Source organism: Taudactylus pleione, unplaced genomic scaffold, assembly GCF_031769625.1.
Source record: "Taudactylus pleione unplaced genomic scaffold, aTauple2 ptg000250l, whole genome shotgun sequence".
Lineage (NCBI taxonomy): Eukaryota > Metazoa > Chordata > Amphibia > Anura > Myobatrachidae > Taudactylus > Taudactylus pleione.
This window is the reverse complement of record NW_028284652.1, coordinates 2,290,734-2,311,218: the sequence shown is the minus strand read 5'-3', so window position 1 is coordinate 2,311,218 and position 20,485 is coordinate 2,290,734. Positions and strand designations below refer to the sequence as shown.

Here is a 20,485-nt window from a genome sequence, read left to right as displayed (position 1 = left end):
AATAAAACATCGATGTTGATCGATTTTAAATCGATTAAAATTGACCCTTAGTAAATATACCCCCAATAGTCAATATATTAACACAGGGGCTACACCTAAGCGATTCACTCTCCCTGACTGCAGTTTAAAATCAAAGGGGTCTATGTACTAAGCCTTGCAGAGAGAGAGTACAAACCAATCAGCTCCTGACTGTCACTTTACGGGCTGTTTGAAAAAAATGGCAGGAGCTGATTGGTTGGTACTTTATATCCATCCACTTTCTCTCTCCAAGGCTTAGTACATAGGCCTCAAAGTTCCCAAATAATGATCAGCTGTTTAACAACATGTATTCAGCTTTTATTCGGTCTGTGTGAAAGTACAAGGAACTAAGGGGCTGATTCAGACCCGCTCGCAAGCGGGTCGATTGTTGGCCAGTGCGCACGCGCGTCGTGCTCAAGCCCCGGAGCGAGTGAGAAATTAATTCGCTCCGGGCTCGTTACAAACGGGGCGGCTGTCGTTGTTGATCGACAGCTCGCCCCGTTTTGTAGGCGGGGAGAGGGGGTGGCTACACAAGCTCACTGGGGCTTGCGGGAACAAGACCCTACCACAAGGGTATTGTCGCAAACCTCGATGATCGCGACCATCACCTGGCCGCTCGCAAAAGCCGTGGGTGGTTACTCACAGCTTAGCGAGCGGCCAGGAGGCCGGTTTAAAAAAAACTACCTCCCTGATTCAGAGCGAGCGCTCGCTTTTTGCGAGCGGCACTGATTCAGGCCCTAAGCGCACTGGTGAACAATTGTCCCAATGTAGGTGCGCATGCACTGAGCTGAGTCACTCACACTAGTGTTCGTAGATCCTGAAGAAGCCTGTTAGGTGAAATGCATTGAGCGTGCGTAGCATAGATCCCGGAATGCATCGGGAAGCGCTTCACACGGATGCGACGAGAGTCTGCTGGCAGACCCTCAGCCTACTTTCATTCTTCAGCCAGAGACCGGACAGAGCCTTTAAACACCTCTCTGGGACACTTCACCTACAGTGGCTGCTGCAGTAAGGTAATCTGGTGGTCTGCTGTGCATTAATCTATATACCCGCATATGTTGAAATACCTGCACACTAGTGTAAGCGACTCGCAGCTCAGTGCATGCGCACTTACATTGAGACAATTGTTCACCAGTGCGCTTAGTTCCTTGCACTTTCACACGGACCGGCTGAAAGCTGGATACAGATTGTTAAACAGCTGATCATTACTATCATTGTGGATGCTTGTGGATTTCCTTGAATACAGCTCAATAAGGAAGCTTTGAACTTTGAGTAGAACATTGACGGTCTTTTTGGGAACTTTGGGCCTGATTCAGAGCCGGACGCTCTGACCAGAGCGCTCGCTCTGAATCAGGGCCCTCCTCCATGAAAATGGAGCGTCCTCCTGGACGCTCGTATAGCTGTGGGTGACCACCCACAGCTATAGCGAGCGTCCATGATGATGGTCGCGATGGTCAAAGACCATCGGGCTTGCAACGAGACCCTGCGGTAGGGTCTCGCTGCCGCAAGCCCAGGAGTGATTTTGGCTCTATCAGAGCCAAAGTCACTCCCACTGACATCATTACTGATGTCAGTGGGGCGGACTCAGACGGTAGGCGTTCCCATGGGAGGCGTGCTGTCAGTCACCATCGACAGCACGCCCCCTTTGGTGCGAGACCCCGAGCGACGTATTTCTCGTGGCTCGCCGGGTCTCGCCCATGCGCACGACGGAGCTCCCTCCGTCGTGCTCATGCGCAGTCTAACAACATCGACCCGCTAGCGAGCGAACTTTGCTCACGAGCGGGTCTGAATGACCCCCTTTGATTTTTAACAGCACAGACAAGGACAGTAAAACGCTTAGGCGTATCCCCTGTGTTAATGTATTGACTATTGGAAGCAGAGCTATCGCTAATACTAAAAACAATGGTGGTGTTGCGCTAATAATCTTAATCTAACAGTCAACTAATACGGATTGGAGTTATTTCTTCTCTCTTCAAAGATTGGGAAATTATCAGTATAGCGGCACTTCGGGACTGAAGGAGAGACTTGCCGAATCCTACAGAGCCCAGCAATTGCATAAGCAAGGTTTGGAAACCTAGTATATTAATTAGACTTGTGATTTTCAAGTGAAAACTGTGGATCCAAGACTGTCTCATTTATACATCCATACATTATTCAAATTAATTTGTATTGAGATCGCAAGTTGGTAAGCTTATACGCCTCAAATCAGGACAGTCTTAGGTGTTCACCACTGCAGGAACTTTGCAATAGGTCATGTCCTTTTAGCACATATTTTATTATATATGATTATATATTTTCTATAAAGACTGACCATTTTATATGCTAATATTGGTGTCTTGAAGTTTTTATTTTCTGCCGTATCTGGTTGCTGTTCAATTAATTAAGATCATTAGCGCAACACCACCATTGTTTTTTGTCTTTTCTTGTGTCTGATCACCTTGGTGATCTTATTTGGGTGCACACAGACCCATAGGTGTGTGGAGCTGTTTTTTGGATTTTTTTCTTGGATTTATTATTAATTATCGTTATTAGCGACAATCTGACTATTATTATAGTTTGGTTTACTATCGCTAATACTACCTCACAAAGGAATATTGAGGTTGCAATTTGGCCTCCATATCGATTTTTTTGTTAATGTTGTGAGTATTTGGTCTCCTATGAGTTTTGTGTTGTATACCGGTATTAGGCTGGCGACGACTGGTTTTGTGTAAGTTAGTTAAAAAGGTTTTTCCTATTTAAAAAGAAATGTTAGCCTTTTTTGTATAGTATATGTAATCTTTATAAATAAAAACACTTGGTTTATAAATTACTTGTGGACTGAACAATGTCTGTTGAGTGCCGAGATCCCTCTGTTTAGTGCTTAAAATCTCAGATGGAGCTTCAACTTCAAGCAATCCAACCTGTCTCCTTACCCGTGGTTAGTCTTTCTGGGACTGCTTTTTAGTACCCACAACCAGAGTGTATTGTTGCCACCGGAACAAAAATATCTCCTTACAGGAACTTGTTTAGTCAATGTGAGCCGACCGCCAGTACACTTGCAGCAGACGGCCGCCAGTGACTGACATCACAACTGGATGGGCACATGTAAATACCCACCCAAGTTGTGACATCGGGCCGACGATTGGTAAGTGTGTATGCACTAACAATCGTCAGATAGGACAGCGGATCGGCCGTCCAGCTTAAAGATGCTCCTTTTGTGGCTGAGGGGCAGTAACCTTGGGGTGTTGCTGCTGCTAAACTGTAGTCTATCCTCTCTCTCTCTTCTATTGCTCTGATCTCCTTGTCTTTGAAGCTTTGTAATAAAAGTACTGAAGTCCTGGCATCCTATATTGGATATTTAGGTGGAGGAGCTGGAAAGTTTTTAAGTAGATTTAAAGTGACCAAGCTTCTGTACTGCACCTTTGCAACCCAATGTTTCCAGGGTCCCCCATTGGACTTAGGAATTTTTAAATATGTTAAATCCTATTCTCTGTTTTTCCCTTTTCTGCATAACGGCAACATTTGTGTTTTACGGTTTAAAACCAGGCAATCTGTGTTAGCCATGTTCAAAACCATTGAGACATTTAGGGCAGATAAAAAGTGAATACTGACATTAGGAATTGTCCAGCCAGTGCTAATAATTGCTGTACTCAGAGGGGTAATGTGTCTGTGACAGTCACAATGTCAAAAGGTCAACACACCATAATGTTCAATATCAACACTGTTGAAATGTGAACACCCATCATGTCAACACAGCGAAAATGTCAACACATGAAAGGTTGACAGTTAAATTGTCGACAATAGAATGTCAGGGTAAGGCTTAAAGTTGTCTGACATATACCTTTCGACTTTTGAACATGTTGACATGTTGTACTTTGTCGACATTATAGTGGCTATAAAAATGACTTGACAAAAATCTACTGAAACAGTCAGTGACCTGTAAGTGGATCATGCAGTGACGGAAGCTGTTATTGGTAGGTAATACCCCAATGCAGTGCTGCCGAGGACATAGCCCCTTTTAATTTACAGTGTAAACAATATGTATGCTGCAGCTATTCCTATGGTTTAGTATTTATGGAAGGAACGTACACATGGTAAGAACAGAGAATAAATGCTTGTTCCTGGGTTGTCACCGAAGTGCAAGGAGCCGGACGACACAGCCATCACTGTAATTTCTTACATAAGTTCTAAAACCTCTTACAGTGACTAAAATGATCATTCTGGAATTCATAAAAGTGGTTAGTAAATAAGAGAGCAGCTTACTGTAGCCCTTTATTGGCTGCATCTCCATGTTTATGCATTTATTTCCCATTATAAGTTGTTTATAGTTTGCATATTTGTACATGGTGGTATACTGTATTTAATAGAATGCTATGGGATAGTATTTTAATGCAGTCATTTCACTTGATTTAATGTTACATAATTGTTTATGCATTTAAATTTGTACTTGACTGTTTAACTCTATTTTTAATCACGTTTGCCGTTTTATTTTAAGAATAGTGACACCCAAAACTAAAAAATGTAACTTTGGTAGTAATTATGTGAGATAAATAAAGGAATATAGCTTACCTCTGCTTTCCCAATTCCCTAATAACGTTGTCCGTTTTCTTTCTCTATGAGCAGTGCATGCAAGTACATTTTTATTTATCACACCGTATTAGTCATCCTTTAATCCCTATTATATATTTGTCCCTTTTTATATTAACTTTTATGTTAAATGTTTAAATTCACATTGCTACCATTCCCCTGACTATTTAGTAATGATTTAATAGTCTAGTTATTAGCACGATGTCCTAGAACTGATCAATGCACTAGATTACATTTGTTTTAAAAGATGTTATTTCTTTATATTTGTGGTATCCCTACGTTTTTGTATTACAGATTAATGTACTTCCTAGGTTTTTTTATTTTTTTTATTTTATATCTTTGTAGTCTGAACCCAAATGAAGTCTCGATATCTCCTTTTGTTTTGTTGTGTGTATTTTGTTTTGTTAATATTTTTAATTGCTGTTGGCTAGAAGTACAGGTATGGGATCTAATACCTGGAAACCTGTGATCAAGAAAGCATAAAGTGGTAAAATTAATTGCTGTTTCCGTTCAGTAACCTTGTCATACATACAGACATAGGGACATATTCAATTCCCAGCGAAAAGTCCCATACTTTTTGCATGCTGGACTTTTCGACTACTTAGCCTGTTTTCAATGTGGAAAAGTATCGGGCGCGTGCCCGCTTTTTCGCCGTATTCCGTTAGAAATTGTCGAAAATGGGAGTTGGCAAAACTGTAACATGCGAAAAGTGCTGTCAGATTTGGGGAAATGAGCCTGGCACCCCCCAAAAGATGTTCTGACATTGGAGATCACTCTAGATACCACCGAATAGCCCTGCTGAAGGTATTTGGGGTACTTAAATGCTCTCAATAGCTGCTATTTTGCGTCTTTGCAGAAGTGGTGAAGAATAGCGTTCTGCAGGTTTTTTTTAGCATGAAAATAAGTAGTCCCAGCAAATTTGGGGTACCTGAAAATGGGTGCTAGCATATTTTTTTTAGTTGCTAAAGTGTAGTTTTAAAAAAAACTTTTAAAAATCCACCTCTTGCAAGCACCTGTAAACTTAAAAACACCTGGGGCATACTTGGGGACCCCCCTGGAGTCTATTTCGCTACTTTTTAAGTTTGTCCCCCAACTTTGGACTTTTTCACCCCAAATACAAAAGTACTTTTTTGGGGTGATCTAAATACTTTTTTAAACTTTTTTTTTTAACGCAGTTTACCTTTGGGGGACTGTCCCAAGGGTGCAGGGGGGTTCCCGCAGCTTTGCACCCCAAAACCCCAAATTTTGCACTTTTTTTTCGACACCTATGCATAGGCGAAACTTTTTCGCAGGTGCCATTGCATTGAGTTTCCGCACCGGCGAAAAGTGTTTGGAATTGAATACGAAGGAAGCTTTTCGCATGGCTTAATGACGTCACTCGTGATACTTTTCTGCAGAAACTGACTTATCGCAGCTAATTGAATACGCTACATAGTCGTAATAAGTAGTTGAACGTGGGAGTATTTTTTTGTTTTTTTTGTTAATGTATTTAATTAATTATATTCTATACATGATGCTCCAAATTACAAAATAAACTCTTCCGGAAAGCATCTTAAGGTGTATATCACTTTTATTAAATACATCTGCTAATAAATTAGAAATACATATATAAAATTGTAATTTATATATACAAAATGTTAAGGATTTGTTTTTAGATTGCAAATTTTTAGTAAATTTAGGTTAATACTCCAGATAACTTCTTTAAATGCAGCGACTTCAGTGTGTCTAGCTGTCTAAACTGATGATTAAACCTCTTTTCTCACCCCCTGTGCTGAGCCTGCTTTGCCACTTTTTGGTCAGGTCACTTTTCAACAATATAATTTCTCTCAAACACCAAAAGGCAAGCTTCTAGAGCTAGGTTTTCTTAATAAAATCTACACTTGAAAACTATAAAATATATTTTTTGTTTGCAGTTTTTAATCAAATAAATATTAATATTATTAATAAAAAAAAAAAATATATGTGTATATATATATATATATATGTGTGTACATATATAATATATATATTATATATGTGTGTATGTGTATATATATATATATATATATATATATATATATATATATTAGACTTAGAAAGCATGCCATCTAGTATACTAAAAAACCTACTGCATCAAATCAGGGCACCTTCAGTTTTTGAAGCCAGGATGGGGGAACCCCCTATTTCTGGATTTATTAATACTTGCAGTTGTACAGGGTGTCCGATCCCCTGGCTCTACTACCGTTTTTCTAGTGGAGGGTGATATTGTCTGGTGATCGTATGTGCTCATCAGACAATAACCACTACGGGCCAAATAATATGGTTTGTGATTGATCGAACTTTGGGATGGACTGCACATTGGATCTGCTTCTTGAAGAGATTTTTGGTGGCATCATGCTTTACAGTACTGCAGGAGGTCCTCCGAAGAGGCATTTAATGTGTGTGCTAGTCTGGGGTGGAAGTATATCTTAATGTGCTCAGTAACTAACTGGTAACATTTTTGCTAAGCAAAACTAGTGGTACTGATATACTTAAGCTAAAGCATTTCTGCAGCCATTCCCTGATCTCTCTTTATTGAAGGGATTATGGGTTAAAATCAACACATTACTTCCCCTAGTTTACATCTCCTGTTTGCTGTGACTTGTGCTCAAGCACAGGGTTTTATTTTACTTGCACAAAGCAGGTTTGTTAAACTACTTCAATGAGTGTGATCACTTTGTGGTATGAACAAGTAAATTCAATAGTCCTTTTTTGTTTTCTTTTCTGGTACTTAGAAGTCTGTATTTTCTTTACGTATTTCTGTAGGCTGCTTGGACCTTGTATATTTGTAATTTTTGTGCATCTTATCGGCGTAAACCTGTTCCAGGGTATGCTGTTCAGTCTTTGCCACCTTCTGTCATCATTCAGTAGCGTAGTTGGCTTTCAGATTCTAGATTAAGGTTACTGCTACTGGGAGTCCCCTCCTAATAATTTTGAATGCTTTGGTTCTGACCTATTTGCTCTGTTTAAGTTCTCGCTGTGCACACGGGATGTAGTTATATTACTGAAAGCCAAAATGGGACTAAAGATAGGCGTCAAAATCCTGACGCCTATATTTAGACAGACGGCGAAATCCCCACGAACGGCATCCCGAACGAAGGTAAGCGGGGATTGTTACCTCTTAGCCGCGGGAGGTGTTGGGGATAGGCAACACCAGGGGTGTGGGGGGGCAGGTTAGGGTTAGGCACCACTAAGGGGAGGGTTATGCGTATCCCTGTCGGGATATGTCTTCATTGGGCTTCCGACGTCTGTATGGGAACCGGTGGCTATTCAGCCGTCTGTATTTCATACCGATTCCGTGCACACTGCCTAACAATAGTACATATATTTATCCTATATCTCTACAGTAGTAGTCTATTAGTCTTTTCCTTGTAAGTTTGCTTAGCGCTGTGTCTGAGAGTATGCTGTCTGAGGAAAACTATCCCTAGTGTCCAACCTTCTATAACCCATACTCCCCTAAGGAACTACATGTAAAATGGAAGTAATGGTAAGTACACCCATATCATCACTCCCCTCTGTTACTGCGATATCTGTTCACTAAAGTAACTGCCCCCCTGGAGGGTCACATTGCCTTTTGGACACACAAGAAATCCCTTGGCATAAGTTGGTGTTGTAACTCCTTTTGTGTTAAAATATATAATGCTTGATTTATATTATGTTTATTGTAGAAAGGGACCATAGCTTGTGTTTTTTACTTATTTTCATATATATATATATATATATATATATATATATATGTGTGTGTGTATATATATATCTGTGTATGTATATATATTTATATTAAGCCAATAAGTTATTTTATGCCTCTTTTGTTTTGGGAGTTGAGAAATTCATGCCTTTGATTTTTGTAACTCAGTTCAATGAAATGATTTCTGCATTACATTTTATTTAGGTGGTAATGTCTTAGACCAATAATACAGTTTAGAATAAAGTTGCACATTTTTATTGGAACTCATAATTTATTAGCATTTTTAATTTCCGTCAATGTACATTTATTCAAATAAAGTGGTGTTAGGTCTGTAGCCTCTGCGTTTATATTGAGTCCGATTATGGCACAGTGCCTACTCTTTCCGGGAATCCGGAAGGTGCTTGTGTTTTGATTTAATCTGCATTAGTTTATAGTAGATTAGATTTTCTGCCATACTTTTACAGGGTGATTACAGATGCCGTGGAAGCTGCCGGCATGGAATTCCTCTCAGATGGTCTGTGGAATCTTTGCATAGAATGGGTGATAAAAAGGGGTCAACTAAAAAGAGTATTAACACTACTTGACCGTGTACTTTGTATCCCCACTCAGCAGTATCAGTTTCATTTCAATAGGTAAGAACACTGAAGTACATATAATAGATCTTGCTTTGCTATGCTTTCCTTTTTCTGTACACACAATATACTGTACAACTTTGTCCACCTTTTTTATATTGCACACATTTATAAACGTCAAAACATATTGCATAATACTTGGTTGGTATAGTAACGCACACATGTCTCTCTTCTATCATACAGATTTAAAGCGTTTGTAGCTCACTATTCTCCTATCGAAATCTTGAGCTCGGATGAGCTTGAATGGATCCACTCAAAAATACAGCTTGAAAATGAAAATAATCTCGTTGCTGATGAAGACTGTCCATTAGAGGATGTTATACAGTCATTAACGGTGTGTATTATTTTCATATCTATAGCGTCCTTCAACAAAGTGGCTTAATAACTCTTATGTTACGTTTGGCAAGTACTTTTATTTGCCTATGTACCAGTCTGCAAAAAAACTAAAAAATCTTGAGAGTAGAGGATAATTCCTGAGCCATTTTTCTCAACCGGGTGATCTGGTTACTGCTGCTGCAGGTATTACCTGAGTTTCTAGATCTAGTGCCGCTGGACAGCTTGGAGTTAAGTGTCTACCTTCTTTTGTATAGGGGTGTGGGCTTCTTAGATGCTGTTAGTTCCTGGCACGAGGGCATGCACAGGAGGTGCAGGGTTTCCAGTACCAAAGTGGGCAGGTAGATCCGCACCGTTACTAAGAGACGGGGTGTCCAGTAGCACCTTGAGATCTGTTTCTGACTTCCTCTCTGCACTTTTCTTTCGAACCCTTGATTTTGGTGGAGTTTAAATTTCTTTTTTGAATGACCATCTTTTTCGTGTCTATTGCCACAGTCAGGAGAGTTTCAAAGCTGTGGAGCTCGACCTTGTATGATTGTTTCTCCTCTTTCATGAAGACTGGGCTGGTGTTCGGCCTAAGTCTTCATTTCAGCCCAAAGTGGTCTCCTCCAATTTTCATCTTAAATAAGACATTGTGAACCTGACTTTGCACTGTCAGGAAGAAGGGGGCTGACAGAGCGCTCGCTCTGAATCAGGGCCGTCCTTCATTTTTAGAGCGGCCTCCTGGCCGCTCGTATAGCTGTGGGTGACCACCCACAGTTATAATGAGGGGCCAGGAAGATGGTCGCGATGGTCAAGACCAACGCGACCATCGGGCTTGCGACGAGACCCTTGTGGTAGGGTCTCGTTGCCGCAAGCCCTGGAGTGCTTTTGGCTCTATCAGAGCCGAAAGCACTCCCACTGACATCACTTGTGATGTCAGTGGGGTTGGCCCCAGATGGTAGGTGTTCCCATGGGAACGCCTCCGTCTGGCCAGCCACGCCCCCGGCCCGCCCACCAAAGGGGGCCTGCTGTCACTCACCATCGACAGCACGCCCCCTTTGTAGCGAGGCCCATAGCGACGGCTTGCCCGTCGCTATCTGGGTCTCGTGCATGCGCACGACGGAGCCGGGTCCGTCGTGTGCATGCGCACTGGGCCAACATCGACCCGCTTGCGAGCGGGTCTGAATCAGGCCCACTGTTCACTCTGAATGAGTTGAGGGCCTTGAAAGAGAGCGCATCAGACAGATGATCTCTTGATGGCCTCTCTGATGCACACAAGAGAGAGTGGCCAGTGTCTAAGCAGACCATTGCTAGATGGATTACTTCAGTAATTTGTTAGACTTGTGTTGGAACAGGACAGTCTGCGTCTGACAATGTGAAGGCACATTCTACCTCATTGTTGAGCACTTTCTTGATGGCGCAGCAATGTTTATCAGTTGAACAGCTTTGTCTTTGGTATACATGCTCACAAAAACAAGAGATTCATGATTTTTAAATCCAAATATGCCAGTTTTGGACTTAAGGGGCATGACTCATCTTATTCAGGATGTGAAGCTTCCCACCACTCTTGCACGTTTGCTGGCATTAGTTACGCCGGTATGCATGAACAAAATCACAAAGGACAGCTCTCTCTGTAACAGTGGTCCTTTGCGAATGAGGGACTTCCAGATCTATGGCCCAGAAGTCCCACTGGTGTCAATTTGCGCATGCGCAGAATGACACACGTACCGTAGGAGGTGCTGGGAGGGATTCACATTCCTGGGCTTGGTGCATATGAGAAATGTGGTCATACCGCATTTTCGTTGGTTTGGCCACATTTCTCACGTTGCGGAATCCTGCCCAAGGTGAGCACACTGCTACATCGAAGTATATCCTCCTTCGGGACAGCCTTGGGACCCCCAGTGTTTCCAATCTCCCCCATTGGTGAAAGTGAACATAGAGGTTTTTATACTTGTATTAAATTATTTTATGATGTAAGTGTAAACTTCCATCTTTTTGCTCTTGCTTCTGTTCTTTGTTCCTTGTTAGGGTTCACAATATGGTGGTTACGCTCCCTTGCACTTCTTCTTTTAGAAGTATGCCAATACACCCACTTCCACACTTTAAATCTTTCTGCAACACGCTTTTGCCAAAGTGCTAATTGATCCTTTTTTTTTTTTTTTTTTTAAATTTACTCCTAACTCTGAAATCAGGCCCAGATTGTTAAATCGTCTCTATACCTTAGTATTTCCAGTCCCCAATTGACTCTGAGAAAAGGAATCATTTTGCATTTTAAAATCTAATGTTTAAGCACATGGTTGCGCTAGCTCTTCAACTGATGAAAGAAAACACACACTTCCAATTTTCAAATTGGCAGAACTTTCAGAAGCTCAAATTGGCCCTTGAGATCTTTAGTCATTGTTCGATCCCAGAACATTTTATCTGTTGAAAAACAAAACCACAGCAGTATGTAAGGTCTGTGATCTTGGCCAGCCATGAGATTATATAGATCTTCCAAGATGCTACCCTTTTTTCCATCTGAGCCAATAATTTAGGAACATTTTTAATATAAGCTATGTTTTCATAGGTGTGGAAATATCTGTCCCCAAATACTTTCTATTGCTGGCCTACCTCTGAAATGTGATGGTAGACTGCGGCTTCCCTGGCTCTTGAAGGGTTGTGCAAAGGGACAGCTTCCGATATAATGTGATATCTTTCCAATTTCTTCCTTTTATAACTGTAAATAAATGGCATAGAGGTATGTATGGAAACAAGGGAAAGGAGTATGTCATCAACTCCTCATTTTTTTTTTTTCCCCTTCTTCCTATGGGGCACACTGGAGACATCAGCTTTTTCTTCTTCTTCCTCTTCCTCTTCCTCTTTCCTTCCTCTTTCCTTCCTCTTTCCTTCCTCTTCCTCTTCCTCTTCCTCTTTCCTTCCTCTTTCCTTCCTCTTCCTCTTCCCTTCCTCTTCCTCTTCCCTTCCTCTTTCCTTCCTCTTTCCTTCCTCTTTCCTCTTTCCTTCCTCTTTCCTTCCTCTTTCCTTCCTCTTTCCTCTTTCCTCTTTCCTTCCTCTTTCCTCTTTCCTTCCTCTTTCCTCTTTCCTTCCTCTTTCTCTGGTACAGTTGTGAAGTCCACTCTTCATAAGTGTTCAGGAGCTCTGCATTATGAAATGTCCTTTTGTGAGACTCTGTCCATTCTTTAAGGTCGACACGTGAATGTTCAGTCAGACAACGCTACTGTATTTGAACCACCATTGGGGCACCAGGCAAAGCCAGACACATATTGAAGAGTTCCTTTGTCTTCATAGTGTGATGCTTAGTGGTGTAACCCCACCAATTTTCATATGTATAGGCTTTAAACCAAGTAGAGACAACCCATCAGTGATAGTTTTCCAATATGGGGGTTATTACATTTCAACAATGGTGACATGGAACACAGGAATAGACACAAGGACTAAAAAAAAAACAATAAGGAAATTGGGTGCTTATGTGCAAAAAGCCAAAGTCCTTTAGAGAGGCTGGAATGGTGGGCCCAATGCGTTTAGTCAATTCATGATTCATCTTAATGCCTTGTATGATGATCATTACATATAAATTTACAACCACTATGATTAACATATTTTTGTCACTTGTATATAGGATATTATTCTGTTAATAGTGCAGAACATTTTTTCATCAGCAACCTACACATTCACTGTATTTTACGCTGTACTCTCATTAACCCTATGTTGTTTCCCCACGGGGACTACAGGGTTAAAAGCCGATGCAGGGAGCTTTTTCTTCATATATAGGGTTGCATGCTATAGGCGCTCTCATTTTATATCCTATGTCCTACGGATGACATTCAAAAGTAGAAACCTGGCATGCATTTCTTTCTCTGTTTTCTCCCACTTTCACTATGTTCCTTTAAGATCACTTGAATTATGATTATGATGGTCTATGATTGATAATGGTTTTCTATTGGACATTTTGGGATTTCTCGGCTGCATAAACTGTGAATGGTTGCTACTACAATCCATATTTCTATGAGTTACAGGATGTGATTTATTTAGCATTCGGTTGGGATCGGCATTATTTTCACTTTGATTATTGATAGGTTTGAAACAGCCCCTTTTACATACAGTCCGGTGCATAAATATTGGGACATTGACAGAATTTTCATATTTTGGCCTCTATTCACCACCACAATGGCTTTGAAATGAAACAAACAAGATGTGCTTTAACTGCAGACTTTCAGATTTAATTTGAGGGTAATTACATGTGTGTAGGAATTACAACGGTTTCTATACGTGCCTCCCACTTTTTAAGGGGCCAAAAGTAATGGGACTATCAACTCAAAAGCTATTTCATGGACAGGTGTGGGCTATTCCCTCGTTATTTCATTATCAGTTAAGCAGGTAAATGGTCTGGAGTTGATTCTAGGTGTGACATTTGCATTTGGAATCAGTTGCTGTCGACTCTCAATATGTGATCCAAAGAGCTGTCACTATCAGTGAAGCAAGCCATCAGTAGGCTGAAAAATCAAAACAAACCCATCAGAGAGATCGCAAAAACATTATGCACCTGACTGTATATCCATGTAATTTGGGACTATCCGATGTCAAATGTATGAAGGATTTATGTCAAAAATTATTTGCTACTATATAATCACATGTTTAACAGAAGGTTTAGAACCACAAGTTGGTTATATGCAGGTGAATAAGACTCATGTACGCATTTGTGCAAATATTTTTCATTTTTGATGCCTTCTTCTGTTGCTGGTGCGTACCAGTGGTATATATGACCTATTCTTCCTTTCATATACAGTATATACATATATATTTCTCTGACATTTTTATTCTGGAATAATATATTTATTTCCTCCAGACTTTTATGTGTGTAGTGTTAGTCGGTCTTGTAAGTCCTGTATAAAAGTAAAGTTTTATTGATCATTCCTTTGTCAGTGCCCTAGCAAAAGAGCTTCCTTTTCTTCTCTATTTACTGTTTGGACATATAAGGGCATATCTGCTATGTAGGATATTTTTGACCCGAGGGGGAGGGGGGGAGTTGTTGCCTCTTTTAGCGCTCATGAAAAATGTCACCTTCCACACACGCTGTTCTATATGTACTTGCAAGTCAGACATTTCATTCGGTCTCTCCCTGCTGCCACATTTTCCCTTGCCTTCGGTGTCTGATGATTTATTGGCTCTACTCCGATTTCTATGTTCTATTACATATAGAACTAGGTACTTCTCTTCTGATTTGTTATGGCATACTGCTGATAAATCTTGGAGTAAGCTTGCCCTTAAGTGGCAAATGGAACTATCCCCTCATTTGCTAACATCATTTTGAAAAACTATGAAAATTCAATATTCTGCTATGCTAAAAATAGGTCAGTTTTACACACCGATACATAGAACTTTCCTGTCTCCGGTTCAAAGAAGATATACAGTATGGTGGCAGGAGAGTCGGGGTCTTGTTTGAAATGTCATTACCCAAAAGCTGTTTTTTCCATCAATTTTGGGAGTGCAGGAAAATGAGCAAATTTGGGAATAAGATAAAGTGATTTCCTAACTCTATTACATGGGATGTGGTTAATATACCGACACCCGGGATGCCGACTGCCGAAGTCCCGATCAGCGTGGGAAGACCGGTGATGGAATGATGACATGGCTGGAGATGCCGACGCCGGAATACTGACAGCCGGCATCCCGAACGTAAGTATAGTAGGGCCTGGTAGGTGTTGGCTGCGGGGCGAGGGGGGGGGGGTGGTTAGGGTTAGCCTAACCCTATCAAGGAAGAAACGCGTTGGGATACATCATTCTGTGAAATTTTGGAGACCGGTTGCAGCAGCACTGACACTTTCTCCAACCCATCTATTACTTTGCTTTTTATACAAGACTCCGCAGGCATCCAAAGCGAGTGCTTCTATTACGGCAGGACAGGCACAGTGTGAGCAGTCTCTATTTTAGCCGAAGGTAGCATCTCACATTCATAGCGGGGTAGCAACACGGCACTTTGGAGTCCCGCATCTGCAGCAGTGAGTTGTGATATATCACCTGTAAGCACCCGCTGCTAGTGAATTTATTGGGGCGCCTGTATGAACAATAATTAAGGAATATACTTCTCCTACACATTATAATGTAGTAGAGATAAATTCGGCTTAGCCTACTTTATGCTCCATAAAATACCCACTCTCTCACCGAAACGTGTTTAGTGGATAACAAGTGTCACGTCTATCACATTTGTTTATTTCATTTTTCTCCTAATTGTCCTGGAAGACTTATTTCGATTTCTCATTTATGTCGACAAATGTTGACAGGAAATGTTATCGGAAACATTATTGCGGCTGCAACCAAGGATATACTAAAGAACTGAGTGTTGTAACTTTCATATGATACATAATCACCGACACTCAGTCACTCAGCATACCAAGTGTCGGGCTATCATAACCAACCCCTATTACACATCTCAACTGTGACCCCTCAGCTATGCTATATTGCAATTTTTAAAATTGGCACTAAGTTTAATGGTAAATCCCTTCTTCCCTTATTCACACTCGTGCTGACAATGGCCAAGGAGGTTATTCTGTTGTCTTGGACGATTGCTGCGGAAAAATCCATTTCACTTCAGATTTTGTACTTTGATCGCAGGACCACCTTAATGGACATTGAGAAAGGAGTTGTCTGCTTCTATAAAAAATGGGGTATTTACATTGAGTCCTTGGATGTTTCCACTCAATCAACGAAAGGAAATTGTTTAAAACGGCAACTTGGTATCTTTAGTGACAACTTACCTGATGGACTGTTATGTTCCAAATAACTTCCTAATATGTCTGGTTTGTCACTGGAGACTGGCACCATAATCTATCTCACTCCCTATTTGTAATAATTTAGGAGAGCACCACATTGTACTTTGTATTTTGTTTCTTTTGTATTATTCTTCAGTGTTTGTGATTTTTTTTTTTTTTTTTCATTGTGAACCATGTATTATGTTGTGTTTTTACACTTTTAAATATCAACGAGCAGTTGACATTCTCTACCATTTTACATTTAGCTGTTCCTCAAGTATGTGTCAATTATATATTCCTGGTTCACAACTTTTATGCGCTCTTGAACCACATTGTCTGCATTATTATGCCCTTTATCATTCTAATAAAGAAAAACCAAAACAAAAAGGTAAAAAGATAGAACTTTGAGACATACTGGTGGCTCCAGATTCATCAAAGAGGTCTTGCTACATGTACCTTCTCAACATGTTGGGGGCTTGTCCGTAGCTCCTTCCATTGAGGCCTGACCTTTTCCTGCAAGGTTCCTTCCAGCACCTCTCCTTATCTTCGTTGTTTTAACAGCATGGCTACTGAAACAGCCACTTCTAAGCTGCTCTCATAATATGACCATCGCATCCACTATACTTTATCCATGCAAACAGTAGTTTTCATAAACTTTGTTGCTTTTTTTTTTTTTTTTAAGGATTCTGAGATAGAAAAGTTTCGTGAACACATTATAAAGTCAAGGGAACAAATCTATTTCTTAAATGAAGTTGAAGTTAAAAAACGCATTTCGTTTGAACAGGAGGTAAGTTGTCATTCATTTTTATATGGCAAATACATGTCTCCTTTTCAGGCAATTATATTTTAGTTTCTATTCTCAATTTCTTCCTCAACCAGATCACAAGCCTTTATTTCACTGCCTTACCACTAAACATGAAGCAGCTACAAAACTGGAGAAGATATCTGGATTTTGAGATTTCCCAGGGTCAGCATGAGCGAATAGTGATACTATACGAGCGCTGCCTGATGTCATGCACAATGTATGAAGATTTCTGGCTGGCGGTAAGTTCCATTCTGTATTCTCCAGCGATAGCTAGTGCTGGAGTTTTCTTGTTGGATAGATATAAATTATGGCATGATGACCAATACTTAGGAAGACACACACTCTGCTAAGGTTGATTGCAGGTACTGGCTTCTGTTTTCCAGAAAGCTGCAAAAACCAAAATGGAAACAAAGTAAATCATTAGTGGGACTCTGGATAATGTGATACACACAGGCGGAATCAGTAGGCAATGTCTACTTGCATTGTGCGGAGCACTGTTAAACAATTTGATGAGGCAGAGAATACAATGGGTGGTGTGGATTAGGAACGGGGTTATTATAATATTGGTTATATTTTAGCTATTATATTCAAAATGATGGAATAAACAATTCTATGTTCTAAGCCTTATGCCTGAAGTCCCAAACTCTGTCCTCAAGGCACCCTAACAGTCCAGGTTGTAAAGCTATCTATGCTTGGCTACAGGTGACTAAATTAGTACCTCAATCAATTTGATTTAACCACCGGTGCTCAACCATAGCTATTTCTAAAACCTGTACTGTTGGGGTGCCTTGAGGACCGTGTGTGGGATCATCTGCCTTATGCATAATAGATGCCATACCTGCATTGGGGTTGGGTATGAGATCCCGGCTGTCAGGGTGCCGCTGGTCAAAATATCGACAGCAGCATCCCGACATCTAATGGTAAGTGTTTTCCTAACCCCTACCCTAACCCTCCCTCCACGGTGCCTAACCCTAACAATACTTACTTGCCTTCGGGATGCTGACCTGTCGTGATTTCGGTGCCGGCATTTAGACCGTTGGCATCCCACACGCCGGGATGCTGACTACATCCCCTGCATTGGTATGGGAGCTATTATTGCAAAACTAGGAATTAGAATAAATAAATAACGGCTGTTTCTAAAATGTCATACACAGACCTAATTACTAAGCATTTTCTCCTACAATCACTATGGGGAATACTGCTAAACTGTTTTATTGCAGCAAAAAGATGGTAAGAGAGTAGGGAAGTACAAGGAAGATTTAAAAATTTGGTGATCTTAGATATGTTGCTCCTTACTATGGAGAAGTCCCTTTTATGGAAAGTTGAGAGTCCCAACGCATTCTGTATAATAGATTCCACATTTATACATACATATAACAAGTCATAGCATAAGATGCCTGAAGGCTAACTGCTGTTATGCCGCTCATGAAACGGTTTCGTATGCCCACATCTTTTGTGCCATGACATGCATGAATATTAAGATCGTTAATAAATAACTATAATTTGAATTTATATGAATGAGTTGTCTCTTTACAGTATGCCCGATACATGGAGAGCCATTCTGTGGAAGCTGCTCGTTCTATATATAAGAGAGCATGTATGATCCATTTGCCACGGAAAATTACTCTACATTTTCATTGGGCAGAGTTTGAAGAGAAACATGGTATGTCTGATACTATGCTGAGGTTATTGCTAGGGCAGCCAGGCTCTGTGGTCTGTCCAGTGATCGATATAGTTCTATGGGCCTGATTCACAGTTTACACTAATGACACCGCAGCTGCGATCCTGTAAGCAAATGACGCAGCCGCCAGGATATGTATTGGGGCCCCCACCATGGTCTATGTAAATCCAAACATCTGCATACAAAGATGCAGCATCGATCACAGATCATTCCATGTTGCCAGTCCTGAGTAACTCTATGATCAAGCACAATGGCCACAGGAATTTAGACGCCCGGGGCTACGTTTCTTGCGAACAGAATCGCAGACGCAGGATGTGACACGCCCCTGAAATGGTCGCAGCGCGCCTGTGTTTTTAGCCAGCACTCCCCATTACCTCCCTGCAAATGCTCCCTGTCATTTGCACTGCAAATAAATACTAGCTGGGAGGCGACTAGGGTAATGTACCTTGACGCATGCGCTGTGCGACCCAGATGGCCAATAATCACTCAACTGCGAAAACATCGGCATAGCGTACATCTCTGAATCAGGCCCAATGTGCATTTTGGGTCCAGCCCTGAGGAACCCCCACTACATTTCATATAGAGCCAGGCTGTCTCGCCAGACCTGTAGGTGTAAGACTTCTGTATACTGTTTCCTTTTAGGATGTGTGGACTCGGCCCGTTTTATCTTATGTAATGCGGAGAATGTGAAGCCTGGTTTGGCCATGGTGTGTCTAAGACGTGTGAATTTGGAAAGGCGAAATGGGAATCTACAGGAGGCAGAGAAGCTGCTGAGGGAAGCTGTGCAGTTCAGTTCAGGGAAGGAGCTGGCAGCCTTTTATACTGTCAAACTCGCACGGCTGCTTCTAAAACTCAAGAATGATCCAGAGAAAGCGAGAGCTGTTATCACTGAGGCTCTGCAGAAGGAACCGGTGAGAAGTTATCAATGCAAAGCAAATATTGAGGTGTCTGCTGCTTCTAAGTTTCAGGGAATACGCTACATAGAGGGGTATTCAATATGAAACGTTAACTTCGCTGTCGAAGTTTACGTTTCATATCGGAGATTTTACCTGCGTTAAAGTATCGGGCGCGCGCCCGCTTATCCACCTATTCAATATGAAATTAACGAAAACTGGAGCCTGCGAAGTTGGATTTACGTAAAGTTACGAATTTTTCCTTAAAAAATTTGTAGGACCCCCCTAAAGTTGTAAAAACATGGGGGATCACTATGGGTACCCCCGTTTTAGCCTGTAATTGAAAGTCGGGGATTTAAATAGCCGCAGCAGGTGCTTTTTTCCCGACATTGAAGAAGTGATGCAGAAGAGCACTTAGGTTATTTTTTTCGTTTTTTTAAGTGGTCCCATCAAATTTGGGGTACATGAAATGGCTACTAGCATATTTTGATGTCCCTAAAGTAAGTTTTTAATAATTCTGCATTTGTGCACCTGCCGCTATAATTCTATTCTAGAAAACATCTGCCGCATACTTGCAGAATAGCCCTGAACCTATTTCCCTATTGTTTAACAATTTTTTCCCTTTTTTTTTTTTTTTTTTACCCCATTTTTTAAATAAATTTTTTGGGGTGTCCCTATTTTTTTTTTTTTTACTTTTTTTGACACCGTTCTGTTTTAAATGTCATTCCCAGGGGTGCAGGCTATTTTTTTTAAGCCTGCACCCCTAAACCCCAATTCTGCACTTTTTTTCGACACCTATTCAATGGTGATAAGTTATCCCCGTTTTTTTATCAAAGACTTTTCGAACTTGCGATAAGTCTTTGAAATTGAATACGGTGTAAAAGTAAAACCTGCGATAATGACGTCATAGGTGCGATATTAACGCAAAAACTATGTTTTCGCTCCCATATTGAATACCCCTAATAGACGTCTGTAGAGACAAAGGTGTATATTTAATAAAGAGATGTTTTCTTCAAAGCTGTGAGGGCTGGATTTAAAAGGGTAATAGTAATATACACCAAATCAGGCTTGTTTTGTGTTTATTACTATTGCCTTTTTAAATCCAGCCCTCGAAGCTGTA

General features: G+C 40.9%; 1 protein-coding gene across 1 annotated transcript in view; it reads left to right on the top strand.

The window, feature by feature from the left end:
* Nucleotides 1-20,485, top strand: part of LOC148515328 (pre-mRNA-processing factor 39-like) — a 52,459-nt gene that overhangs the window by 27,517 nt on the left and 4,457 nt on the right. The window contains exons 5-10 of the mRNA XM_088480020.1: nucleotides 8,755-8,922; nucleotides 9,106-9,256; nucleotides 16,669-16,773; nucleotides 16,866-17,030; nucleotides 18,328-18,454; nucleotides 19,115-19,383. Of these exons, the coding sequence (XP_088336146.1) occupies nucleotides 8,755-8,922; nucleotides 9,106-9,256; nucleotides 16,669-16,773; nucleotides 16,866-17,030; nucleotides 18,328-18,454; nucleotides 19,115-19,383 (985 nt within the window). The remainder of the gene's footprint in view (nucleotides 1-8,754; nucleotides 8,923-9,105; nucleotides 9,257-16,668; nucleotides 16,774-16,865; nucleotides 17,031-18,327; nucleotides 18,455-19,114; nucleotides 19,384-20,485) is intronic.